We start from the raw sequence: 27,283 nt of genomic DNA on the forward strand, positions 1-27,283 counted from the left end.
CTTTTTCACCTCTCTTGTGATAGCTGTGCCCAGCATTCCTAACGTGTCCCAGTCACCTGGGACCCCCACTTTTGCTCCCATGCCACTGGCTACATTGGAGGGATGCCCTATGGTGGATGTCCCTGCAGGACAGGTCTTGCCTCCTCGGCTCCTTTCCTCCACCTTCTCGCCCTTGTCAGAGCAGCGCTACGCACTCACGATCCTACAGCCTGCAAATCCCTCTGGACACAGCCTCTGCTCCCGCCTTCTAGCCGCTCACATGGTTTCCCTGGTTTTTTTCAGACAAACCAAAGACGTCAGCAACAGCAGCCAAGGACTCTCCCAGCCACCACATCTACTCCTCTGCTTTTTTCCTAGCTACTCGTGGGAAGATTTCCTGACTCCACGTGCACAGCAATTCCTACTGGCCCCTCTCTCTCCCACACTTCTACCTCCCTGCCTGATTCCTCCAGTCCGTAAGTCCTCAGCCTTCTGCCTCACATTACACGCAGCTACAACTTGGTTCAATTCTCCTTGGATCCAGTGACTCCCCTCAGCAATAATCAACTGCCATCTATGTCTGTGCCTTCATATTTTCCTTTTCCAGCTAAGCACTAGGTCCCCACGAATCCTGCCACGGCTCTTCCCACTCCCCTAGGAGTCTCTAATGAGAGCGTGACAATATACCGCCCGCCAGGATCCATTCCAGCCATCTGCTATCCATCGAGGTACTTTTACTGCACCTCTGGCTGTGCCATCTCGGCATCAGAGACAGCGTGATGGGGGGGTGCTGAGAACTTAAACAAAGGCAAGAGGTAATGATTAGAAAGACTCTTGATTTGTCACAAGCCATCAGAGCCTTCCCCGACAGGGCTGATTTATAGAGCCGATTTCAAGTAGAAGATGAACAAGCGCAGAGCAATGTGAAAATACTGGCGAAGGCCAAGCAAGCTATAAACATTTGCAAGGCGCATGCTTGCCTTAGGTTTCTTTTTATCTCTTTAAGAGCCTATGCCCCATGGTGCCTTTTATTGTTGCTGCACATGGAAGCAAGCCCAAAAGATCACTCTCAGACAGAGTATCCCACAGAAACGAGTCCTGTTTCAAATCCTCTGTTGTAACAGGAAACGGGGTGATTTTTCTCTTCTGTTTATTGTTATTTGCTGCATCATTCGGTGCTTTGCTGAAGATTGCAAGGGGTCTTTTTTGTTGCTGTTCACTTTTAGAAGCAAGGAACAGTTGTGCTGAATCTTATAGATGAAAACAAACCTACAGTTTGTGGCACGGTCTGTTCATCACTTAAAAAGGACTAGAATCGCCTCATATCTGCTTAGAACCCCAAGTGCTTGATAACTGCCTTCGCACTCTTGAAGCGAGCCTGCAAAACTAGCGCATCTCAGATTTTCTGTTGGTTTTTTTTCTTGTTCCAAAGTGGAGGAAGGCTGTGTCAGAGGGGAGAGACCCAGCCCCACACAGGCACACATCCCAACTGCGGGAACTTCAAACCCAGGGATACTCACAGCTTGCTGAGGTTTTCCAGCCCTGTAAAGGCTCCGTTGGTATCTTCTATTGTACCCGAGATGTCGTTGTGGTCCAGTTCCCTGGGGAGAGGACAAGAGAGCTCATAATCAGTGTCTTAGTCCTAGACTCATCGTTAAAAACAAATGGCAGAAAGTTTGAGAGCACCACACCAAGAGCTTCCCGCTTTCTCCTGACAGTTATCAGCAAAAAGAAGAGTCTGGCAGCAAAGCAGCACTAATTACTTTTCCTACACTGACCCATGCTGAGATGGTGCATTCCAAGAAGAGCCCCAGCTTTTTCCTGGCTGAAACCCTCTCTTTCGGAGACAGCAGCAGTGCCAGAGCTACTTCTTAACAAGTAGGTTTCAGTCCTTTTTTAATTCTGTGCATCCAAACAAAAGGAGAAAAAAGAAAGTTGCAAAACTAAACTGAAAGAAAGAGCTGTCCTTAAATGCTATCGGGAATTAAGATAACTTTGGCTAGTCCCATATATACATGTATTTGTCGAAGTTATATCTTAGGAAGATGATCTGGTGTATTTTGGTGCATTTTTTTTCTGGTAATGAACTTAAAAGGTCAACAACCATTATCCCTACACAAGTCTAACTGTATAACCACTTTTAAAAAAAAATGAGTAAGAATTCCTTTTTGTTAGCTTCTTTTGGCTTTCAAATTGACTATCAATTACAAGAGTCAAAGGGGTCTGAAGAAGAACAAGCACACAGAACAAACACAGAGATCCACAAAAGCTGTTTAAACAGTCTGTTTAAAAATCCTTCCCTCCTAGCTTTAATTCCAGCTAGCAATGAATACCCACCAACACAGACAGAAATTTATCATTTCTAATGTTCAGTAAAAAGAAAGAAAAAATAAACAGACTTTGTTGGTTTTGTTACATCACCGTGATTTAAAACGTAGCAAAACCCAAAAACAAAGCAAACTTAACTATCCAGATAACCTCCTGAACCCTCAGGTACTCCTTTCGCACCTTTTGAGGATGACAATCAGAACACTTCCAGTTAAAAAATATTAAGACCAAAAAAGTAAAGAACACATCACCATAACTAAGCAAAATCTCCTGCATTTTGCAACATTCTAGGCACGGGCATCATAGTGTAGTTTCTGGGCTATGCATTACAACCACACAATAATCCACAAGGAGGGAACAGAAATTTAAAAGACCCCACGGTTTCACTCTTGGCGTGGTTCTCATCAGCCGAGATGGGGCTGAGATGTTTCCTCCCGGCATCCAGGCTGGCAGCAGCCTCTGCTTGTTTCTCAGCACTGGTGTGTGAACTGAAGATGTGAAGGGAAATGGCCAAAACCTGCCATTTCCCATTCCTCAGGGGGCTGCAGTGTGAGACCTCCATCTCCTGTCCCTGGGGAAGCCTGGCCTTAGCCAGCATCACTGTGGATGTCAGGGGACTCTGGGGGTTGGTCTCTGCCAAAAGGATGGATAAAACCCCCATATCCCCGCAGGGTGTGGGCGCACATAATGCTCTAGTGGCTTAAGAGACAAGTCCAGGAGAAACGCTTTGACGTGCTGACATTTTCAGTGCTATCTGAGCGGGGCAGGAGCAAATACAACCTCCTGGAGCCGAGTTTCTAAACTTCCCCTATAGTTGCCAAGCCAATGCCCGTTGTTGTGTTTGTTTTTTCAGGGCAAATCCCTTCTCAGACATTTCTCCTCTTCAGTTCCACCACAGGCTACCGGTCTTTGGACCAGCAAACCCTTTCCCATGGCAGACAGACAAGTGGGAACAGCCTGTAGGAGCTCTCTGACACACACTTTTATTAATTGACTGCCATGCATTGTGTTTTCTTGAAAAAGGAAAAGAAAACGGTATTGCTTGTTCATCCAGAGGCAACTCAAAGGTTTAGTGTTAGAAAGGAGGAATAAAAACCTTTTTAACAAATGAGTGAAAATAGAGAGAGAGGGGCAAAAGAAGGGTATTTTGGCCTAGCTCTCTTTGTATTCAAAGTCTTCTCCCAGCCCCTGTTGCCAATTTCCTATTCTTTCTGGCTGGCTGAGCTTGAATGCTTGCAGCCTTGTTAATCATTGTGCTCGGAGGTCCCTGGGCCTGACCTCTATTTGAATAGCTCCACATTTCAGCAGTTTCACACCCACCAAAAGCTCCCAAACAATAGGCCATAATTAAAGCATGCTCGGGTCTTTTTCACCAGGTGCAGGACCCAATAGGCCTTTCTCTTTATTAAATTAGAGCTCGCTCACACACTCCTCCCCCCTCTGCCCTAGACATAAAAGAGGCTCCACATTCACTGCAGAGCAAAGAGAACTACTGGCTCCCCTTCCCCTCCATTTTTCTTTGGAAACCTTTAGTTCCGGTCTTGACAGCTGCTTCAGAGAGGTCCTGTTCTGAATGCCCAGTGGCTGAAAGGCTTTGGCTTAAGTTTAAAAAAAGGAGGAGGGGGACAAAAAAAAGCAAACAAAACCCAAACTCTCTTTCCAGTCACTTCCTTCACTGTGAACTTCAATAAAGGAAAGAGTAAGATGGAAAAAGTACTGTAAAGAGGGGAGATCTCTCTGTTCCCAGTTCCTTTCAATTACTCAGGCCACAATGGGGTTCTGAAGAGGAAGAAAAGTATCAAAGTGTGGTTTTTTCCCTTCGAGAGAAGAATGAAATCAGTCTGCTGAACTCAAGCAGCCTGGGAGCAAGACAGTGCTGTAAGAGAGACTGTGAGAACGTCGTGGTGTGCCAGCTGAAGGTGCTGAGCCCGCCAGCTCTGCAAAGGGGAGGAGAGCAGGCAGCAGGTACACATAAAGGAGATAGAGGCAACACAGCTCCAGGAATGGATAGTCATTAGAACTGGATTCCCCATCTTCTGATGTTTTTAAGGGAAGTTCAAATGTACTTCAGTCCAACACAGCTCTTGGGTTTAACAGCGAGTAACAGTTCAAGTCTAGAGCTGGCATCCCAGCGGAGGTCGGATGGAGCTGTACAACGGTCTCTGCTAGCCCTAAGATCTTATACATTTGGTATCTGGACTGGGAAGCTCATTTCCAGTGCCACATTCCCAGGTATTACGCTGTGTCAGTGACATTAAAATTTAAGTCTCTGGTAAATGGCTGCAGATACCACTGGATGAATCATTTTGCAATTCACTCTCAGGACACACAAAACTGTTTGATAGCATGGCAACTTTTTTGTTGTTCAGGGGTTATCATGAAAATCAGGGCAACAACATTTCATGACTCAAGTGAGCCCAATTTTGCATTCAAGAGAAATGCTTCTGGTTACTCTCATGGTACCTGCAGCAGCTTCTTGCTCCCATGGTTGGACCCAAGACTGGGTGAACCTTCACATATCATTACACTTCTGGTACAATCAGATCCCAGGTTCAACCTCTGAATTTCTTTGTTTTACCATTGCTTGTTTCTTCTAAGAATTTCACTTATAATCAATACAAGCAAGAGAAATTCTGCTATTAGCTGGAAGGACTTTTGTTCAGCTGGACTACATTCAGGATCCTGTCCTGCACTCCTCTATTTTTACTCTCGAGTCCTCTACTCAGAAAGCACCCTACAACACCGAGCAGTCCAACTGCAAGTCTAACTACTCTTAATTAAAAACCCACAAGTTCACTAAAGTTGAATAATGGGGTAAACACGACAGCTGCTAAAACAACAGAGCAGCATGTAGGGGAGTTTGAGGACACAGGCACCCAAAGCAACTGCAAAGCAGAACAGTTTGGCAGAGGACAATCAGCTCAGGGAAGACTGGTGTGTTAGCTGGCAAAAACCGGGAGAAACTTACAGGACACGAAGGTTCTTGAGTCCCTTGAAAGCACCTTCTGCAATGTGGTTGATGGAATTGTGGCTCAGCCGTAGTACATGCAGTCCCCCCAGGTCTGCCAAGCTTCCCTCATCCAGCCTGGTTAGGTTGTTGTAAGACAGTATTCTGAGGAAAAAAAACCAAAACACAACAGCCCTTGTCGATCTCATCAGTATTTTCCAAATTCCTCTGTGCCAACCAGCGCCTGCCTCCTTACAAGAGGCGATACGTATTGGGTGGGCACACCCAGCTGGATTGGGAGACAAGACTGCAGTGTGCAGATATTCCCACACGACACCCACGGAGCAGCCTGCATGATCATAAGGGAGCAGAAGGCATTCAGCACCCAGCTCTAGGGAAGTCACCTGTACAGGCAACAGAGAGAGCCTCCTCCAGAAGCGAATGAGAGCAATAACCCAACACACATGTGCTGTCAGTCAGAGCAGGGACGAGCTTCTCCTTCTCCTGTACGGCTCGGTTAGGGCCTGGGAGCCCCACTCCTCCTCTGTCCCCAGCTGTACAGGTGACTCTTGGGTATTAGCCCTCCTTACGCTCAATCCTCACTCCCATTTGGACTCTCTCCAAGGCTTACAGGAAAAAGCAGCCGCCTCCTTCCCCACACCCTTCGAGGTGGAGAAGTGACGTCAAACGGATGGATTTTGAAGTTCACATGCGCTCTTGGCAGGGTCCAGGCCTCGGTACTGAGGAGGTGCCTTATCGTTCCGCACTTGCGTGCAGCAAGCCCCAGGCGGCTGGGCGTGGGTGTCTTCACAGCCCGCTCTGTCCCAGTCAGGAGCCAAAAGCATTTCACCACAAGGCAATCGAACGCTTCCTTTCATGCACAGGAAAGAGGTATCTGTTGTAAACCAGCCATCTTCCCTCCCGCTCCCCTTTGTCAAGGAGCATACATGGGCCTTGAAATCTTCTCTGCAAATGACTAATATTGGAGGGTCGCTTTTTTTCCCTAGTTTTCTATCCATCTCCTCCTCTTGCCTGTATTATCTCTGTGTTTGGAGATTTTTTTTAAGCGCTGCTCCTGTTGCAGTTTGGAAGCTGGTGGGAAGAAAGTTGTTTTTCTCTCCCAGCCAAGATGCAGCTGAGGCGTCTGAGACTTGACACCGAGGGCAGGGCAGGGGAAGCTACGAGCCACTGCAGACACCTCACGTGCTATGCAACCACCTTCAATGCAAGCAGTAAAGCATTGCTGACATTGAAGGTTGGCTTGGCTCATCAAATGAGGGACCTCCTCATTTGCAGCAGGCAGAATCATCCAGTCATCTTCAGCCTGAAGAATTCACCTGCAGCTCCCTGCTGCAAGTATATTCCTCCTGATTTCTGGATGTCCCTGCAGCTGGGTAAGCCCTGCAGAGCTACTGGCAGGGGAGAGCGACCAGCAAGAGCCTCAGTTTTAAATTGCTGGCACAATGACAGGTGGGGAACGGAAAGTGGCATTTGGCTGCATCATCGTCATCTCTGATGATACATACCTCTGCTCAAATTTTCTCAAGCTTATCTCTTTACAAAGGGCACTTCAAAAGATGTGAGGGTGAACTTTTCAAAAAGTGGAGTTATGCAGCTTTGAACAAGCCCTGAAATTCTTAATTGTACAGATAACAAGGAAAAAAAAAAATCTGAATTCCAAACCTCCAAATTCCTCTTCTAGTACTGCCTGTTAATGAGTCTGCTTAAAAATCTGTCTAGGCCTTGCATGACAGTCACTGCAAAGCCAAAACCTAAGTCAAAACAGACACATATTCCAAAGCACCGAGAGTCATTTACTTGGCAAATGAGCTGTCTATCTTTTAGCTGTGTGAGCGGGCAGAGGGCAAGCTTTGGAAAAAAACTCAGCAAAGATTAATGAGTTTGAAGAAGGTATGGGACAACATACTTTCATTCCTAAAGAAGTTGCAGCATTACTTATGAAGACCTGGCATCCAGTCAAAATTATATCCTCACCTGCGATTAAAGAACTTAGCTTTAAAAAAAAAGAAAGTAAAGGCGTTCAAAAGCAACCCTAAACATGGCTGAGGAAGAAGAAAAAAGCTCCTTTTGATTCTACACAGAGGAGTTCCTGCCACAACTGGTGAAGACATGTTCCCCTCTGTTCCTTCTGATGTCACCTCAAGGTGGATGGACAGTGGCAGCGTTTAGAAGACTCCATGTCTGCAACCAGATGGAAGGTTTCAGCTGCTAAGGCACCCAGCAAACGGCTTCTTTCAACAGCAAGGGCTCTGCTTCTCACCAACGGGACAGGCCGGTTTGCAAACTGGTACATTTCCCTCCTGGGCAGGTTGGATTATCTGGGTTGAGAGAAGTCAGCCAGTCTCTGCTGCTTCCCCTACCTTGTCATCTCTCTCGTGGACGAGGTACATCCAACACTTTTCATTCCCACTGACCAAACTATAGGTGAAAAGTAAAAAGAAAGACCCAGCAGCCAAGTCATCGTTTACCTCTGATGAAATCTTATGCTCCCACTGTGGATGGTTTTCCATGATGCCCTAGCACCTGACTGGTGAACATAATCAGCTCTCTCTCAAGCCCATAACAAGGCAAGAAATCTCTTGTTATCAGATCTCAGCCTTGGGATCACGCTGTCTCCCAACAACCTAAGGAGAGACCAATTCATCTTTCAGACGACCACCTCCTTCCTTCGCACACATAAGCAGGGGTCTGGCCACCTCTCTTTATTGGGTTAAGGACTTTGAAATTCATTCCATGTACAACCACAGACAGTGTTTTCTGATAACTGAAACCCAGTAGATTTAGCAACAGGGGAGGTAAGCAAGGATCTTTTAATAAGGAATGAAATGTACACATTCAAAGTGCACAGGGGCAGGCTAGGTGTATCTAGTGCTTCCTGTCCTCACCCTTCAATTCCAGAGCAGACCTCTCCTACAAACACTCTCTGGCTGTGGGAGTTTCAGTTCGGTGTATCTGATGGCTCCCTGCAGCAGCCTTACCCTAAAGGCAACACCTGCAAGAGCTTGTAATATTTTGCAGATATGTGTGCCTACACCCACATAATTGCCTTTCGAATCTCAGCTGTTGCATCTAGCCTCACATTCTAACACAATCCTGTCTGTCAGGCCGAGCATGCCCCAATGGCTCCTACCACCTCGCACCATCAAGCATTTTCCAAATCTACCCCATTTCGCATCAGAGCAATCAAGTCCTGGACAGGGTTTCTGCAGGTACTGCAGAGGATGGCCTCTAAGCCAGGACAGCTCTCTGCTAGCACTACTTTTTGGCAAGAGATCCCAATCCATACTTTATAAATAAAGGACTCAGCATGATTTGCAACCTCCAATTCAAACCTTCAGTTTTTGCAAAACAGCGTCAGGTAGAAGACAAGCACGGTTCTCCCTAAAAGCGCTGATGTTAGCTCTGCAAGATGTGGATGGAGCTTACTCATCCCATGGGAACCAAGGCTGAAATGAAGGTTCAACACAGACAACAGATATTGGGTCCCTGAGAGCAGAAAGCTCCCAGAGCTGTGCTAACACAGTGCAGTGATCCAAATTTGGCTGTTCCAAGGATCCAACTGTGAGTGCCTTAAGAAGGCAGACTCTCCTTTTTTCATGCTTCAGGTTTAAGATGAACACGGGAGGAGCAGTAGGTAGAGCACGATCCTGATTCTGATCCGTTGCCTTTAAGATTCCTGCACTGACACTGCCTTAACCGAGTAAAATACCACTTGAGGATACGCACGTGAGGGAACTGTAGCTGCCTACAGCGCTGTGCCAAGCAAAGGAGCCCTTTAGGCATGTGCAGATTCATAGCATTTGAAAAATTAGGCAATTAAACAATCACATATGGATTTAACTAAAACCAAAATTAAAGTATTTCCTTCCTTTCCACCAAAATAATTCACATCTGAATGAGTAATTTGGGTTCAACAGAAGGTGACAGCTGCTCACTAGGCTAACATGTTAATTTTACAGCTTCTAACCTTAAAAGTAATGGTATGTCCACCTATCTCTGAATGCACATCCCAAAAGACAAGGCACTCACAGCTGCGTAGGCAGAGAGTGACCTTTAGTCTAAGTCCAGAGTGAGGCCTCTGAAAGCAGGAAGCTGCTTTTTGGTGGATAGGAGAATCCTTAACAACGCTTAACAAGAGATTTCCAAGCACCAAGCAGAAGGAATTAACAGTTCCGCTAACCACATGTACCAAGTTCTCCAAAGAAAAAAAAGAGTCTTTCCACAGTCCCACCGAGGGGATGACAGGTACTTCTGCAAATACTGCCAAGCATCCACATGTGTCTCTTCAAAAAGGCATTAAGCAGCACCATAGACCCAAAAGACACCCCTGTGGGGCTGTCCTCAGCTGTAACGCTTTCTTTCATTTATCAGAGGGGCTGTATTCACAGCTGGAAATCTCAAGGGAGCAAAGCCAATGTATTTACTTTTCAACAACTAAGCCCTACAGGAAGGGTAAACTGTACGCAGGAGAAACAAGGAGAACTGCCTTTAAAGGGCCAAATCTTTGCCGCTTAAAAATGTGATTGTTCTTTGTAAATATAGAGGATAAAGCAAAGTTTCCTTCAGGCTGCACAGTCATTATACAGCAAGCTGTGCACGTCTGCTACCTAGCTAGCTAAAAAGCGTTGGCAAGCCGCACATCACAAACTCTCCCGGTCTTTTGGCACCGTGTACTTTTAGTGGGTTCTGGTGCAAACATATTTTCATCAGGTTCTCTGAAGGTCACATCACCAATAGCAAGGGTATCACACAGGAGGTCGCAGTTCCTGCATTTCTGCAGGTTGGTAGAGCAGGAGCTGTAAGCCATGCGATTGGGAAAAATCCTTACTCCCCTTGCCTGCTGAAGGTACATCAGCAGCAAACCCCGTCCAAGCAACCGCAAGCGAAACCAACTTACAGCTCATGCAGCTTCTGACAGAAGCTCCAGCCATCGCGGTTGATGCGGGATATGGAGTTGTTACTGAGGTGAAGCTGGTGCAGCGACGAAAGGCCGTAGAGCGAGCCACTGTTTACTTCTGTCAGGCTGTTATACTCCAGGTGGCTGCAAAGGAAAATCAAAAGTAATTGACAGATAAGCAGCACTGGGCGAATACTGAACAATTTCCAACAAGAAGTGGGATTTTAGCTGTTTTTACATACCTTTCTACGTACCCGTGTGGATACATGCATGTGTGGGGATTTTTTGTGCAAGTGAAGGATGGAAATTCAAAGAGAACACAAAGGAAATGCCCAGAACAAGCTGTGACTGCAAAGGTATGCTCCACTGCAAGTAAACTGGGCTTAAAGCAGCCCACTCAAGTTTGCATTTGCAGAGTCTCAGCTATGTGACAGCAGCATCCAGAAACACACTGCCTTGATCACTTATGACCTTGCAAACATGCTTGAAAGCCCATCATGTTGGAAACTTCAAGCATTTCTCTGCAATAATTATTCAATTTGTTCTCTCTTATGGAAAGAAGGTATCACTGGGGTCAGCTTGATTTCTAGATATCCCAGGAGGCAGAATAATCAGGCCTGCAACATAGACTTTCCATGTATCAGTCAAAACAAATTTGCAGAAGCCAGACAATCTTTTATTTAAAGACCACTTGAGATCCTACTGAATGTCCAAATCATCAAACTTTCAAAGGAATATCGGCACAGCTTGAAAAACGGGACTTTTTTTCTTGAACGCTTGCTAAAGCGATGAGCTTTAGTAAGCTGTGGGTCAACTATAGAGAAGCTGCTGTGGCAGGGCAGAGCTTTGTGCATGGAGACACGGAAAGAAGCACGAGCACTGGCACAAGTGTCCACAGGTCTATCACAGACAGAAGTCCTTGCTCAAACACAGAGAAGGACATGACAGCATGTGAAGTCTAGGCTGTTCAAAGGAAAAAAAAAGCCCATCCCTCCAACTTACAGAACTTGCATCTTGGCCAGACCCCAGAAAGCCCCGTCAGTCAATCTGCTTATGTTGTTGCGCTGGAGTTTGAGGACTTCCAAGCTGTCCAGTCCCTCAAACGTCAGGCCTTCAATCAGGCGGATGCGATTCCGGTTCAGCTCCCTAAAATCACCAAGGCCATACAAGTTTATTAAATCCGAGTTCTTTCTCAGGAAATCGTCTGTGCAGCACACAATGGGGACAGCAATGCCAACAACTCCTCTGTCAACAGTTCCCAGGAGACGGCAGAAGCGCACCGGAAACTTTCAATCCCAGCGTGAGCCAGGGAAGTCAGCTGGGTGTGATCACTTAAATAAACTCACCCTGGGACAGACTTTCGCTGCAAGAAATAAGAGACACAGCGTGGCAGCCCCTCTTCATCCCTCCCCTCTCTGCATTTCTTTTAAGCTGTTTATCCTTCTCATCCATTTTCGCACTTCATCCTCTCTCAGAAACACCATGTGAACCAATATAGCCCAACATCAGCATTATTTCCCTTATAACCCATTTTTTTGCAGGACTTGTAACCACACAGTACAAATGCTCTCTGAAACAAGCGGGTGCCGTAAGAACTGTGAGCCCAAGAGGAAATTTTATGGCTAAGTTTGAGAGGTAAGCTTTCCGTTCCCCTGACAAATTTCATATTTTTTCTACTATAAGAAACTAATAAAGAATGAAACAAGTTGTTTCCAATAACAAGGCAGTCTTGGTATTTTGTATATACAAAGAGCTCCAACTTGGTTCATTAAATTTTATTCCCCCCCCCACCCTGAGTGGGGAGGGAAATTTTGGGAATACTTTTTCTCTGAATAGCAATAAAAACATTGTCACAGCACACTTTACCGACCTATATCAAATGGTCTTACGTATTGCTAGACCTAGACATACCAGGTGAAAACTCAGTTCCATCAAGTTAGTGGAAAATTTCATCGATGCAATGCACTGAAGCTGAAGATGGACATTTAAAACTGACACCTTTCTGCACAGAGAAGACTAACCTACAGGTAGTTCCCCAGCTGGAGGCTGCAACATCAGAACTTATTTTGGAATAGATAAGGAAGCCGTAGAACCTTTAAGCATACTTTTTAACAGCTGAAAACCCCAGAGTAGAAATTCCACTGGAGCTGAGTTCAATTAAAGTCAAGTTTGCAGGCCTAAAGACTCTTGACTTGCCGCGCTTCCCGGGCTATTAGTGAACTCTGCTTTGCCAGAAAAAGAACTGTACACAAATTCTACAACACATCGAGCCTGTACAACTTGCAAGCCGTTCATGTTTATCTATAGGGTTAAGCAACCAGCTGTGAGACTCTTGAAGAGTATCAATTACTTCAACTTCCAGTGAAAACTGTGTTCCTCAGCAGATTGAATTGACCCTCATTTTTATTACAGTTTTGATGAAAGCAGTGGATTACAAACTCTCAGTCAATGGACACCGACTTCCAGCTGAGAGGCAACTGACTTTTGAGATGCATACGCCATTGCATCACACTCTTCAATCCCAAATTGGCTATAAATCCTACGTGTGTGCAAGCACAAATGCACACCAATTCCTTAGTCACATCTTGGCTTAAGGATTTGTCCCTCCATCAGGAGGTTACCATTTAGAGGTGTGAGTTCCAACAGCTTTTGTGGAATTTATGTGAACAGATAGAGGCTGACCTTTTGCCTATCAAATTTGATGGACAGACTGCAGTGGGCCTCGGGCTGGACCCATTTCTCTAACAGCAGCAGAAAGGAAAAGCTAAATCATTAGTACTACCATTTTACACATAAAAAAGCACATTTATAGCTGCAGATGTCTATGCATCCCCACACAGCTCCTGCAGAACAACAACGTGTGTGTTATCTTGTTCAGAGTGCTATTTTCTCTGCCCAGCTATCGCCACACAGTTTTTAACAACCTTCCATCATTGCTTTTTTATTGCCACATAAAGATACCTGTGTGGTCTTGAAAAACTAACATGGCAGCTGAGATCTGTCACTCGCAACCAAAATATCTTCCAAACGTCTCTCACACCACAGACACCAGCACCTTTCAGGGGAACGGACTCGTCTCAGGCTGTCAAGCACATGAGATACTGGTGTCTGCTGCAGCAACCTTCTCTTTCCTTCCCACCACATCAGAAGAATGGCCTAAAAAGTCAATAGTTACAAGACAAAAAGGACCCTCTCCCAAAGGGCTGGCAGGGGACTCCTGCATAGTGCATTCTAAGTTTTATAGATAGCAGGTGAGGAAGGGTGACATTTGGTGTGTATGTCCTCAGGGACATTTTGTCTCTCGTAAAGTGCGGCTGAGCTTAATTAAAATGCACATTTCTACTCACAGTTGTATTAGCCTGGGTAGTCTGAATGCCTTGACAGGAAGCTGAGTGATCCTGTTTTTACTCAGACGAAGTGTTAGCAGGGACCGTGACAGACTATCAAAAGCACCAGGCTCCAGAGTGCTGATTCTGTTGCTCCCCAGGTAGCTGCAATAAATCACAGCAGAAAAATTAACAGTTCTGTCAGAAATCTCCTTTTATCACCATTTAGTTGGTCTCCAGACAGGCTGGTGAAATTACAGAGGTGACTTGAAATCAGTTGGATTTCTGGCTGCACAAAGAGCACAGTGCCTTTCCCAGAGCCGTGCGATGAACAGGGAGAAGTGCTGTGCACTTTCCAAGAGCTCCCTGACACCCTCCTACTTCAGCAAGGCAACTGGGAGTGGAAGCCACAAACTGGAGAATATTCCCATGCAGGATGACTCTATGCATTCCCCATTTTTCCCTTTGCCCTTTCCCCAGGGCTGTTTCTTATTTGGACCCTAGTACTGGCCACAGAGGCTGTTTTCACAGGACAACAGGCAAACCTCAGTTATTACATCACTATCTCATATCCTCTTACAAACACAGGCAGAAACATAGGTGCAAACTCGAGTGCAAGCAGATTATCTGTCTGCATCTCTTTAAAGGTACCTAAACACAGATTAATATGTTTCCCTAAACAGGCAAACATCTCCATTGGGTGGGCGTTACTCTGTTGGTTGTTTTTTTCAAACAAGCCATAAGAAATTTCTGTTCTTAATATTCAGTAGCCACTTAGATGATGACATAGTCATCCCCCTCCCTGCTTCCAGATGCACAAGGGCTGATTTGGGAAATAGCTTACACCCTTCCCGCTGGGGAGGAGACAAAGGTCTGCTCCAGAGAGCTTTTCTGGCTTCTAGGCTTCCAGCTGTAAAGACACCCACACCTGAATGACGCAGGATACATTGTCTCTGTTGCAATATTCCCATGCAACACATTTAATAACAATGTGCATTCTTTACAGACACATCAGAAACCAAAAAGACAGAGCTCAAAAAATAACTGGACAGTAGGGGCAACGTGCTGCCTTTTAATTCTTCTTTGCACTTAAAAGTCTGATGAATAACTCCGAACTTTTTAAGTTCACTCCCTCTCCTTTTTTTTAGAGAGGATTTGAGGCCCTTTTCTCTGCTGTGGTAACTCAACAAAAGCTGTTCCCAACAAGAAAAACTCACAGCTCCTTTATGTGAAGTCCCTGCGGAAAGCAGCCGTTTCGGATTTCCGTGATGTCATTGAAACTCAGGTCCAACGTTTCCAGGGCAACGTAGGGCTTCAGTTGACTTGCTTCAATGCCCCGGATCCTGTTGTGATGCCTGAAACAGTCAGGAGGAGAAATGGAGACAATTTAGTTCTCTCAGAAAAACAGAAAGAACATCCGAGGCTGCCGTCAGGCCCACGGGCTGGGCCCTGAGCTCACACACCCAGGCTCACGGTGCTTCTTCAACAGCTGTCCCAGGAGAAATCCCTACAAGAGAGACCTTCCCTAAGCCCCGTGCTGTTCGTAAGGCTAGCGAGCTTAGCTCACCATTATTTGAAAGTTTCCAGACACTTTTTCTGGTATGGTACAAAACTTCTCCCTCCTGCAGAACTACCTACTCAATTAATCAGTTTCTCTTCCAGTAATTTGGGCTCAGCCTTGTACGGCTCTGGATTTGTAGGATGGATTTGCTACATGCAAAGGCTGCAGGGCTGGATTTTAATCCCATAGGCAAAGAGTGCTGATCAATGGTTTAAGCAATCTGCCAATGTTTTATACAGAGAATGGCATTTTCAGATCAGGAAATAGATAAGTTAATGTGATCTCAGATCAGGAAATAGAAAGTAAATACAATCTCAGCAAAAGTTACAAAACATCACTTCCTTAATTCCTAAGGACTCTTCTGAAAACTCTCAGCTTTGCACTATGTTACAACATCATTTAATACACAGAAATACTGTAAGAAGGCATGCAAACATTTCCTCATCTTCTGCTACCTTTGTCCCACTGTGCAGTCAGGACAACCCTGCAGTGCCAGCGCTCTGCCTAAGCACCAGCTGCAGGATCCAACCCTGGAGCTACCATCTGTTTGCTGCCTTACCAGCCTGAAGGATTCATTCTGGTGTTTTTCTTTAGAGAAAGTATTACAAGCTGTCCTCCGGGTTTCTGCAGCCATCAAACAGTTAAATACTTATAAATCTCATCTGTAGTCAACAAGATCTAACTAAAAATCCCCTTTGACTCTTTTCAGCCCTGAGTTGGTAGAGAGAAGAGTAATCAATGAAAAGAATACATCGTGCATTAGTCACAAGAAGTAGAGCCCATGCCTGATGTGAATTTAGACTGATGTTACTGGCAGGACTGCAAGTGAGGCACTCCAAACGGAGACGCTCACCAGACACTTGAAAACTTGCTGAATAATAAGAGTAGAGAGAGTTCAGACAAGTACTGTGCCTTAATCCTGCTGGCTACCCACGGAGTAACCAGAAGAGACAGGAGCCAGTGAAAGCACTCCTGAACGCAAACCAGGATGCCCCAGATCTCCCTACAAAGCATCAGCTGTTTGAAACAAAAAACTGTCGGATGAGCCGATCACAGCCTCCCCGGCACTGAAGCCGATGGGTATCTATGGGTGCCCAGGAGCGTGGCTTCACCCACATTTCAGGCTCTCCCAGGGGTTCAGACAAGCCCCTTTCAAAGAAAACGTCTCCCCCAAAAGAAAACACCAATAGCACATGGCAAGGGACCCGCTCGCCACACCGTGACCTGCTGCTCCTTTACCCTTCCTGTTATCAAAACCAGATTGCTTCAGCCCCACATTTGCCAGTGTCTGTAACAGAAAGAGGGTAAAAAACTGCATTCCCCACAACAATTTGCTTTCTGGAGACTCCCCCTTTAAACAGCCAGCACGTGACCCTCACCTACTCTCAGGAAACAATCACAGAAATGTCGCTTTGACTAAAGAGTTTAAATGATACTTAATTAATTCAGTGCAGGCTCACAAAACACAAAGGACAAATTTAATACCATTATAGCAGTGTGCTGCTAATATGATGCAAAAATTTGTCACGAAAATCAAAGGAAAAGTCATAACTTACGCCCTCGAACTGGTTGTTCCATGGTTTACAGGCACAGACTGTGTAAAAGGCGATGCTATGGCTACTATCCAAGTGGCCAATATTCATTTACAGCTAGGACTAAAGGCTGAATTTTAACATTCCTACACATAGTGTAACAGCGGTCCAAGGAATTTATGCTACAGTGAGACTAAAATACAGGAAAATTCACTACAAACAGAATTTTGTGACCTTCATAAACTACACACATGGGCAAGGGGGATTTCTTTTGCTCAAGGACTAGTTTCTTCTGTGATGAACTCAATTAGTAGAATCAGCAAGTTCAAAAATTTCAATCTTTTTTCCTCCTCAAAAGAAGAGAGTCCATTAAGTGCATGTGTGACCTTGATTCAGGAAAGTACCTCAACACAGACATATGTGAAAGCAAACCTCAAGCATGTTTTCTGGAGCGCTCCTGAAGCAGGGGCTGCGAGTTCAACTCTGATTTCATCTGAGCTGTGACGCCCGAGATGAATCTGGCTGCAGATTAACAGGAAATGAAGGCTTGTACAAATGAACCTGGAGAATCTATAAATTACCTGACAATCGCTGCACAGGGCAGCTAAGTCTGCAAGGGGCTGAGAGCAGAGAGCGAGTTTGGATACGAAGTGCTCTTGGGAAGCCAATGTTATTTTTTTAGAGTATTAATATTTCTGTGCTTTAGTTACTCAACATACATCCAATCTGTCCGCCTGCCAGATCTCCCAGCCTGTCCCACAAGACAGATTTTTAAAAGGGACGAAGACAACAAGGAAGAACTATTTTGCTTGTGCCATGTTTGCAGTTTCCAGGTGACTTCCATTCGCTTCCCTCCTGCTTTTTACGTGCTACAGCTGGCAGGTTAGATGGATGCACTATTTCACACAAGAAAAAAACAGGCTTCTCTCTCTCCTTCTCTTTGTCTCCTTCAAACATGGGCCGACTCCAAATGCAACTCTCAGCTCCAAACACCATCCCCGGCCAGTCCCAGCTGGGGAATGTCAGACAGTTCCCTGCAAAGCGCTGCACCCTCTCAAGGCACCGCGCTTCAAACAAAACCAGCCTGGCTGACTTTTCCTACACACAGCAACTGATATGAACGCAACATCGTCCAAACCTTTTACTGGCTTGATTACATTTAACTTTTCATTCTTTCAGTAAGAGCTGAAATGCCAGTTAACCCTTCCTGTTATTACTTGGATCCTTTCAGCCTTCGTTCCCGATCCCATCGCAAGGGTGTTTTGCAGAAAAAAGACCTGTGACGTTATGACTTTACCACTCCCCTTTAGCAGTGACTGGAAAAGGGCTGGATTTTTCCCAACTAGCTCCTTAGTTTACACTTTGCTGGCTTCAAAGGTGGCGGATCAGATTTTAGTACCAACTGTCGAAACCAGGCCTTAAAGCACAAATTATTGGTGCTTCCACAACCAATTTGCCTCCAAGAGTCTCTTCCTTTACCCACTCCCTAGGTATCACAGCCTGGAAAGAGCTTTCCCGTCTCACTTCAGCCAGTGTTACCTCAAGAGTACACGATGACAGGGCTTCAATGTGAGATTGTGCAATTAGAGCCATGAGCAGGAGCCAAGTCTCTTGGTTTCTATTCCCAGCTCTGGCACTGACTCATCTGCCTCGGGCAAGTTTCTTAACCCCTCTCTGCCTCTAGGTTACTGATGTGTATGGGAATGGACTACCAGACTCAGAGGATGCAGGACCACTTCCAGTGAGGGCTAAGAAGCTGGAGCAAAACCAGCCCAAGTGACAAAGAAATCACAGGAAACACGGAGCCCATCCAAGCCCATTTGGGAGGATCTGGCTAAAATAGTTGAACTTCCCAGTCTAAACCCAACCTCATGCCCAGAGACAGCTTGTTCGCAGCTAATGCAGATCTTGAACTGTAACACCGTGGTGCCGCACTGAAGTAACTCCAAGTCAGCAACGGTTTATGTTCATGCTCTGAGCTGCAGACTTAGGGCACTTGTTCAGGGACTGCTGCGCTGAGGGCAGTGACCTTCCAGCCACTGCTGCTTCACCTGCCTGCGCCCCGGTTCAACACACCCAGGCGGTGCAGCCCCTCAGCCCCTGCCCTTGGCACCACGCTTGAATGGACCCTGCAGGATTTCAGGAGATTTGGATTAACCTCAGCCAGCTCTTCACTGAACCAAGCCTGTGAGGACCAGGGCAGGAAGCAAATGCACACTCAGCGCTCCTCCGGGCTGCTTCGAGACAGAAAAACAAGCAAAATGTTCCAGCGAAGCCAAAGCGTGTTTGGGTTTGCTCTAAGTCAGGAGGGAGCTGAAGGGGGTGGCAGGAAAACAACAGGTGGCACAAAGTCAAAAGCTTGCAGCATTTCCAGGAATCTCAGCTTGTATTTTAGAGGTAAAGTTACACTTTAATCCCGGTCGGTTTCCTCGTTCGAAGTGTCTTTGTGAATATTTATTTGATAAACAGTCTGTAAAACATTTTCCACTAGACCTAATGGGAGAAAAATTCACCTTCTTCTTTGCAGCAAGCCTGTCCTTTGGAGAACACTAATCAGTTTAATTTAGAATGTGGCTTCAAACTACTTGTGTGAAATCGATGCAGAGAGCAGCACAACCACGCTCCTTTGTCGTTTGAGCCACATTTACTTCCCCTCAGCAGCTGTACCCGTTAGACAGCCGACAGCAGAAAATCAAAGCAAGTAGACCCTCAGATGGGAATGTACAAGGGGCTTTGGTTGGACCGATTTAAATACAACCAGCTCAAAACCTCCTGGTTTAGACAAAACTTGAATTAAGGCTGCCTTGGCTGCTGGGAGTCTGCAGCGCAAATGTTTGGTGTGAAGTGAGGCTAAAGGCAGGGAGAAGTCACATGCTTGGCCTTCATGTAGTGTCAGCTTACAAAGCTGGCCGGCCTCACGAAAAAAAAAAAGAAAAAAAAAAAGAAGCCATAATACAGCAAACCCATTAAACCAACACCTGTTATAGGCATCAAAAATAAAATCAAGCTTCAAAAGAGAGGCTCTGCACCTCGGGAAGGGTTCTATTATTACGCCAGCACATTTTCAAAATTAGCATCCGAGGGAGATCACAAGACTAGAAACAGCGAGATTAAAAAGTTCAGGGTTTGGTTAATAGTTCCATACTGGGAAAGTATTGAAGAAACTAAATGCTGGAGCCAGAAAGAGTTATGGGGTTTGTTACTGAAGGACAAGCAAGGTTTGGTGTCAGAGAGAGACCATGCAAAGAGAGCGAGATCAAAGGCACTGCTCCAGCAGACAGATCACATTCACTGTGACTAACCCATGCCTGGAACTACCTGCCCTCCTCTCCTTACATCTCCTCAGCTCAGAGAAGGCAGAGATCTAATATTGATCCTCCTAGAAACACTAAAGAAGATTCAAGACATGGGTTCCTAAACTAATCACCTTAGATGATCTGCCATCTGATTTTAGCCCATCAGAGTTTTAGAGTAGAATGCAGTACCTGAGCAATTTTCCTGAGAAGATAAAAGGGGAATTGATAATCTGGAAGAGTCGTCTGGGTTTACAACAGCAGCAACAGAAATATTTGTTTGTTCTAGTCACTTTATTACAGTCAATTACCAAAGATCTGTCCCAAATGATTATGATTAATGTATGGAAAGAAGGAAAGATGAGAACCTTTTCTGACGGACATCAGCTTTGACTGTTCATAAAGTTTATCAATACAGATCTTATATAATTCTAACGTGTTTTTTTTCTCTTTTGCTTCCCAAGACTCACTGCAGAAAAATTCCTCTCCTGTACTGTAACTTGTAAAAGATCCACCTTGGAGTAGTGAAGCCATCTCTGCAGCAGCAGATGCAGTGAACGCTCAGGTGACGGGCTGGAAATCCGTGGCACACCATCCTCTAGTTCTTCACAAGACTCTTCCTGAAAGACTCAGCTGGCTGAAGTGCATAAGCCCTCATGCCTCCCAAATACTCTGGGAAACCCCCACTGGCTGTCAGACACTTCGCACTGTCAGGTCAGCCTTGCCAGGATAATCCATGAGGCTCAAGATTTTGTACCATTACAAGAACATATGTTTCTATCCAACGCACACAGGTCATGTTTGCTTCTGGGAACAGCCCCGTTGTCCTTTCGGAGCAAGGCTGCGTGGGTTATTGGCCGGGCAGGAAGCAGGGACGCGTGGAAGCAGCCCCCACTTTTCTCAGATGCTCTGAGTCACTCCTTCCCCGAGGAATCCTGGCGGATTCCCAGGCTGCTGCAGATATAGCTGTTTGTTCAGGTGCTGGCTGCACGCAGAACAAGAGCAGAGCAGTGGCAGGGCAAGCAGCCACTGCATTTTAGGGGCAGCCACAAAAAAAAACAACCACCCAACAAAAAAACCACCACCCAAAAACCACCTAACATACCACCAAAATAAATGCTTGTGTTAGGTATCCTAAATCCCCCTTAAAAGTTTACAAGGTCTGCCTGAGGCTGTATGTCAGGATCTTCCCTCTTCCTTCAGAGAAATGTCTAAGATGTGCCAAATAACAGCCATGACCATTTTACACCATTTTTCACTTAAAATCATCATACATAAGCATAAAGCAAGAAGAGGCTGACAGAGCTATTCCAACTATATCAAACCACAGCAGAAAGTCTAAAGATGTTTCTCCACCTGCTGTACATCACCTTCACAACAGATATATTTTGGGGGGCTTTCATTCATCAGGTTGTGTTCTCACCCCACGTTGGTCGTTTAGGATGGTCAAGCATGAAGCAAACTAACCGCAGCTATGTGCAGGGTGGGACAAGACAGCGGGTTCAAAAAACAACAAGGATTTTTTTGGGGGAGGTTGGTTAGGATTTTTTTTTGAAGGAAGAAGGCGTAGAAAAAATGCGACACTTTACAGTGAAGTGATTGTCTCTCTGTTGCAGGTCATGGATGTTTAGAGTCAGGAAGCGGTCTGGGAGGTGAGACTTGCTAATTCATCCCTTTGGACCTGGGAGCAGCAGCCACCTGCAAGTCAAGCCCGTGGCAGTGCAAAGGGCTGTGCTATGAACTCCTTATTCCCACAAGCAACTATTCCTCACGCAAATAGATCACTGCAGTCAACTACTCACGTGAGACCAGCGTGACTCGAGGGCTATGTGTTCACTATCTATTAAGGGTTACTCTTTGGCCACCCCTAGGACCAAACTCCCCTGCCTCTCAGACTGATGGACTGCAACCGCTGGCCCTGGTGCAGCCTCAGAGCCACTCTCGGGCCCTGGGCACCTGAGCGTGGGCAGACTTTTCCTCCTGCCAGGCACACTCTCACTCATTCATAAGGCAGCCATGCGGGTAAGAGTTAGGCAGGGCTCAAGCGTACTCCTTAAGAAGCTGAACTCTCTCAGCAACTGGATATAAGCAAGGGCCTGGATCTGATCAGCATTCATTAAGGGCTTTTGTTGGGTTCAGTATGAACGGCATGAAGGAAACCCTTTCTTCTAACATAACTGAAACCACCACATCCAGTGAGATACATATTCTCTCAGGATATTTGTACACTAGCAACATTTTATGTAAACTTTTGACTTTTTAGATGACCTTAAGATCTGTGCTAGATCCACTGAGGTATGTGATGCAATTTTTAAAAGCTCTCTCCTTCACTTTGATCTGCATTTACTTTGACTACGCTTTTTTGACTTTCCACCATATGATTCTGGATTATCTCCAGAGTCACTGTGTGCATCCCTCAGCGGGACGATGCACCTGCCAAGGATAGGGTCAGGGATCTTGCTGCCCCACTTTCAAAGCAGTTCAGGCTACTCTGGCACCAGGGAGGGAGAGGACCTCTAAGTCAATGAGCATAATAAATGCTGGTTTTGAAACAGCCAGTTTGTCAACACCCATAGTTCTGCTGTACTTTCACTCTCTTCTCCTTCAGTTCTCAGTCCAAGCAACTGCTCTTCTCGCTCTCCATCTCCACATATTCCCTGACCTCACTCAGCCTGGAAAAAGTGCTGAGAAAGGCTGCAAAGGAGAGGACAGGCCCTGCTGAGTGCTGAACTCTGGTAAGAAGGATGAGAATTGTCCTATGGGAATAGAAGGAAGAGAGTCATATAAGGTAATTGGCAGTTTTCATACTGGAATGCAGGAAACCACATGGCTCTGCACGGGTTGTGCAAATGCGGCTGTGGGGCTCAGCAGAGCCTCTCTGGAGGAAGGGCTGCATCAGTATTTGAGAGGGGTCATTCAGTCACCAGCAGATGACAGCCAGGTTGGTGTTTCTGTGTTGTACATCTTACGTCTTCGGTCTGCTAGTGTCTTGCTCTACCACTGGCTTTTCCTCTTGCACTTTCGCCCCGAGGGCTTTCTTCTGCTGCTGATAAATGCCAGTCAAACTCGATTTTCTGTCACAAACTGAATGCACAAGCCAGTCCTTGAAGTCAAGAAAGAGCTCAGCTTCACCTCTACTGGTTTGCCGCTCTCCTGCCCTCCACAGCCCCAGACCCGCACAGCACCCAGCACAAGGAGCCACTCCATGCTGGGGCTGCTGCCCAGCCCTCCCCATCCTTACAAGTGGCCTCAAAGATGAGTCAGGCTTATCATAAGGAAGAACAGTAAGAATCAGATCCCACCCAGATGTCAATTTAATTAGGCCAGAGCAGAGTCTGAGGCAGTTACCCTGTCCCGTTCTCAAGCAGAGACAGCAGCCTCTTTTCATTTTCATTGCAGACAAGTTTTATGCTTCTAATCAACACGGGCAGCATTTTCATTTGAAAGCCAGTAGGGTCCAGGATCACAGGGCATGTAGGCACTTTTATCCTTAAATCCTGGTGCTGATTTTAGTTTCTCTTTGTGTAATAAATGATCAAAGTAAAGAAGATCTGCCACAGCCTAATGAGTGCATGCGTTTTGTGGGTGGCTTTGTTTAGCTTTTGTCTCTCTGCAGGAGTGAGGAGGAAGAATACACAATCGGAGAAGCAATTTAAGTGCAAACCAAATGCAACGACTCTGCCCATGATGCTGCAACGTTAATCTAAACTGTAATTGCAAGCAGACTTCTTGATAGCATGCACTGTTTGTGCCTGAAAGCCATGATGTGACACGGAGGCTTTTCCCACCTTTGACAATGAAAACAGGTGGATTTAACCACCTCTGTGACTCTGACGCTAAAGGCAGGTAAATAAAGGACAACACACTCTAACATATATACTCTCCAGAAACCATCAAACTCTCAAAGTCTCACAGAATGCCGCAGAAGTTGCCCCTTGAGGAAGGCAGCAGCTGGAGGAAGACATTTTTGACCGGCCAGTCAAACTCCTGTTAACACTTCAGAGATGCAGATAGGCTGGCTGGTTAGTCTGTTCCAACATGACACACACTTGTGCTCTGTTGAAAGGGCTTATCTGTCTTGTCAGCAGGTCACCAGAACAGGGATAGCCTCTGGGCAGGCTTTGCTGCGAGCTCTTCCTTGGCTGCGAGCATTCAGCCTGCAAGAAGGAATAGCTCCTATGTAGGAAAGCAACGGTCAAGTTAGCAAAGAAAACAGCTCTTCTTAGCAAGTCCAGGCACCCTGTTACTAATAAAGCATGTCAAGCAGGAAGGATGGCTTCAGGAAAGGGCAGAACAAGGCATCAAAAGACCCAGGGAACAGAATATTTGAGCTCTGAAGCAGAACCGTTATTGTGCTAACCCAGGCTGGTGTAACACACTATCTGTTCAAGCTTCCCTAGAGCAGATCTCGTAAAACCAGCGGTAAGTGTTTACCACCACTTAGCCAATAAGTTCTTTGAGCTTCTTTAATAAGACCACTTACTTCTTCAGTTCCTCTTATTTTGAAAAAAGACAACGGCTGTCTCACGAACATAATCTGGAGGGGAAAAAGGTCTCAATAAAATCACCAAAAGGTGTTCCTTTTCCAGGGCACTTAAAAATTACAGCAAGTTTAATCTCCCCTGCTTGTTTATGATAATTATTCCTCCATTCAGCAACTGCTTCCACACAGCATGCGATCTGCAGATATGGACTGGACAGGGGAAGGTATTTTAAGTCTAAAAACAATGAGCTATGTATAGATTCTTTCTTTTGCCATCAATTCTGAATTCTTCCCCTCTCTCCAACTTATTTTTCTCTGCTTGGATCTGGCCACTAGAACAGTTGTCTTTTCACTCATACGCCCCTGCACTCCTGTTTCATTTTCCAGCTGCCTTTGCTATTTTCCCTGATGTGCAATTGAAACATTAAATGGTTTGACAGGCAGAACATGTACTCACCCAACCACTTATTCCCGATCAATATTCACGTGGAATTCCTGTTAACAAGCAAGTTTTATGCACACACTTGGAGGGCAGCCTCTTAAACGATCACTTCATCTAGAAGTATGACTGACCACTTTCTCATCTACCTCAACCAGCAATCAGCTTCTCCACCCTGCAAACCTCGAGCAGGGCTGTTTTTTTTTTCAAGTAAAATCACAACTTCTCATGTAGTCTCTATTGTACATCTCTGCAGATTTATTTTTTTTGCAGAGGATTTTAACGTGGGTTAAAAATAACAGAAAATCCAGCACATGGCCAGTTTTCATTCAGTTAAAAAATGAGTTTTCTAGGGATTTTTTTTGCTAATCTTTTCTGACCTTGACATAGCAGGATCACATTTTAGTGAACGCTGTTTACACCAGTGTTTCTTTACTCTGAATTACACACTATTCCTAATGGTGCCAGTGGAAGCAATGACGGAAGCGTTAAGCATCGTACAGCGCAGGAGATAAATGGCAAAACTGATGCTTTACTCACTGGGCTTTGAACAAAGTGGGCAGGATTCATTTTTTAACACTTCTGCTGAAACAATCTCAGCCTTGTTACATGCAGAGGAACTAAAAGCCACTACTTGTTTTCAAGCCCTCCAGGAACGCCTGAAGGTAAACAAAATGGAGATTTGGCAAGTGCTTTATGGCACCACACTTAAAAATAAAAATCAAAATCACAATTCTACCCTCACTTCTTTTCTTACTCCTTGCTAGGCATCTCTCTGATGCTCTGAGCAAGTACCACTGGTCTAATAACCAGGATAAACTGACAACTGATAATGAGAACTAACTAGGCAATCACAGTAGAAACATAACAGTCAGTAGAAACACAACACATACTGATTGTTTCCTGATTTTGTGCAATGTTGTAACAAAACTCAGTCAACCTTTCAGAGAGAAAAATAGGTAAGGAATTCTACCCAGAAATAATTTAACTTGCTTTTATTACAGCTCTAACTCTGCTTTTACCCACCCCTGAGCAAACTGAATTGCCATTACTAGCAGTTTTTAGGCAGGAAACTCCAATAATCTAAAAAAACTTCCAACTCAGCAAGTTATTTATGTTTGAAATCTGCTCAGCCTGTGAAGACTAACAAAGGAATTGCTTTTGCGGACACACGCTTTATTTGCCACATGCCATTAAATGAGACAGTCAATCTACCACAGATATTAATAGTAGTAAGTTTGGGCTATTCTAAGGCTCAAACACGAGGCTATTTTTCACACTGACCTTAACAAAAGATCACGGTCGCTTATGATCCCAACAACTAACCCAGGCTTGATGTACAGAGGACAGAACTTGGAACAGTCCCGTGCATTGTATGGGACACCTGCCCACACATAATGCACCCCAAGATGCTTTATGTTCATGAGTTACATCTGCCCGCGGCAGGTCAACAGACCCCAAGATGCTTTAATGTTCATGAGTTACATCTGCCCGCGGCAGGTCTCGGGGTGTGATGAATACATGTGGGCACACATGAAAAAGGTACTGTCCCAGTATTCCAGCTCCTGATCTTGTGCTCCATTTCACAAGACCACTTGTGTCCTCTCCTTCTTCCAGAATAAACACTAACCTGGCATGGCCATCAGAGCAGACCTAGCCCAGCTCAAAGCAATGCTCTACTCACAGAAGAAGCTGCCACCCCTGCACAAAACTGTCATCCTCACCAGTAAATCAAGTAGCCTCAAGGGGTAACTGGTATTCCATGAGCTGTCACCAACTTTCACTATCTTTTGCCTTTGGGCAGTTTTTACACTGCTCTGTGTGTGCCCGGATTGCTTTCTGATGCTCTTTTGTTGAGTCTGAGGACTCTCTACTTAACTGCTGTTGCTTTTATAGAAGAAATGATTACTCATTTCCCTGCAATAGCCTCAGATCCTTTGCCATTTCCACGCGCTCACATTATATCTGAAAGCTTGCAAGAGGACATGCAAATGATTAGAACAGTTCCAACAGCCCGAAAGAGAAGTCAAAACAGCGTCTCTCCTGGTGCTTGGGAGCACATGATTAATGAGAATTTCCTCCACTGGGAAAGGCTATTGCAGTCTTTGGCCTCAAAACCTAGCAGACTTTACGCATCAGAGCCTTACTATGAACTCCGAGCAAAACAAACAGCAGAGGTGGGTTTCAGAAAATCCTATGCCTGTAAGTTGCTTGCATACTGAGCAGCCTGGCTGCCAGCATTCTTCCTATTCACCTTTCCACATCAATATACTCGCTTTCAGAAATAGAAGCTGAGTAGCAGCCTGGAGCATAGATCAAACCCACAGAAAGCAACACTCTCTCCAGCCTCTGAGGGGAATTGCCTGAGTAAACACTGGAGAATCAGTCCTCGTAGACATTACACCACATCAGAACTGATGTAAGCAGGGCTTGGGAGTGAATCTGTTCCCACTGGTGGATCTACACCTGCATATCTA

The 27,283-nt window shown here is 45.5% G+C and overlaps 1 protein-coding gene across 1 annotated transcript in view; it reads right to left on the reverse strand.

The window, feature by feature from the left end:
* Positions 1-27,283, reverse strand: part of LRIG1 (leucine-rich repeats and immunoglobulin-like domains 1) — a gene marked incomplete at its 5' end in the record, with an annotated part of 53,026 nt that overhangs the window by 14,767 nt on the left and 10,976 nt on the right. Inside the window, 6 exons of the mRNA XM_009868417.1 lie at positions 1,500-1,580; positions 5,276-5,419; positions 10,173-10,316; positions 11,175-11,318; positions 13,520-13,663; positions 14,716-14,853. Coding sequence (XP_009866719.1) covers positions 1,500-1,580; positions 5,276-5,419; positions 10,173-10,316; positions 11,175-11,318; positions 13,520-13,663; positions 14,716-14,853 — 795 coding nt within the window. The remainder of the gene's footprint in view (positions 1-1,499; positions 1,581-5,275; positions 5,420-10,172; positions 10,317-11,174; positions 11,319-13,519; positions 13,664-14,715; positions 14,854-27,283) is intronic.

Source organism: Apaloderma vittatum, unplaced genomic scaffold, assembly GCF_000703405.1.
Source record: "Apaloderma vittatum isolate BGI_N311 unplaced genomic scaffold, ASM70340v1 scaffold20584, whole genome shotgun sequence".
Classification (NCBI taxonomy): Eukaryota; Metazoa; Chordata; class Aves; order Trogoniformes; family Trogonidae; genus Apaloderma; species Apaloderma vittatum.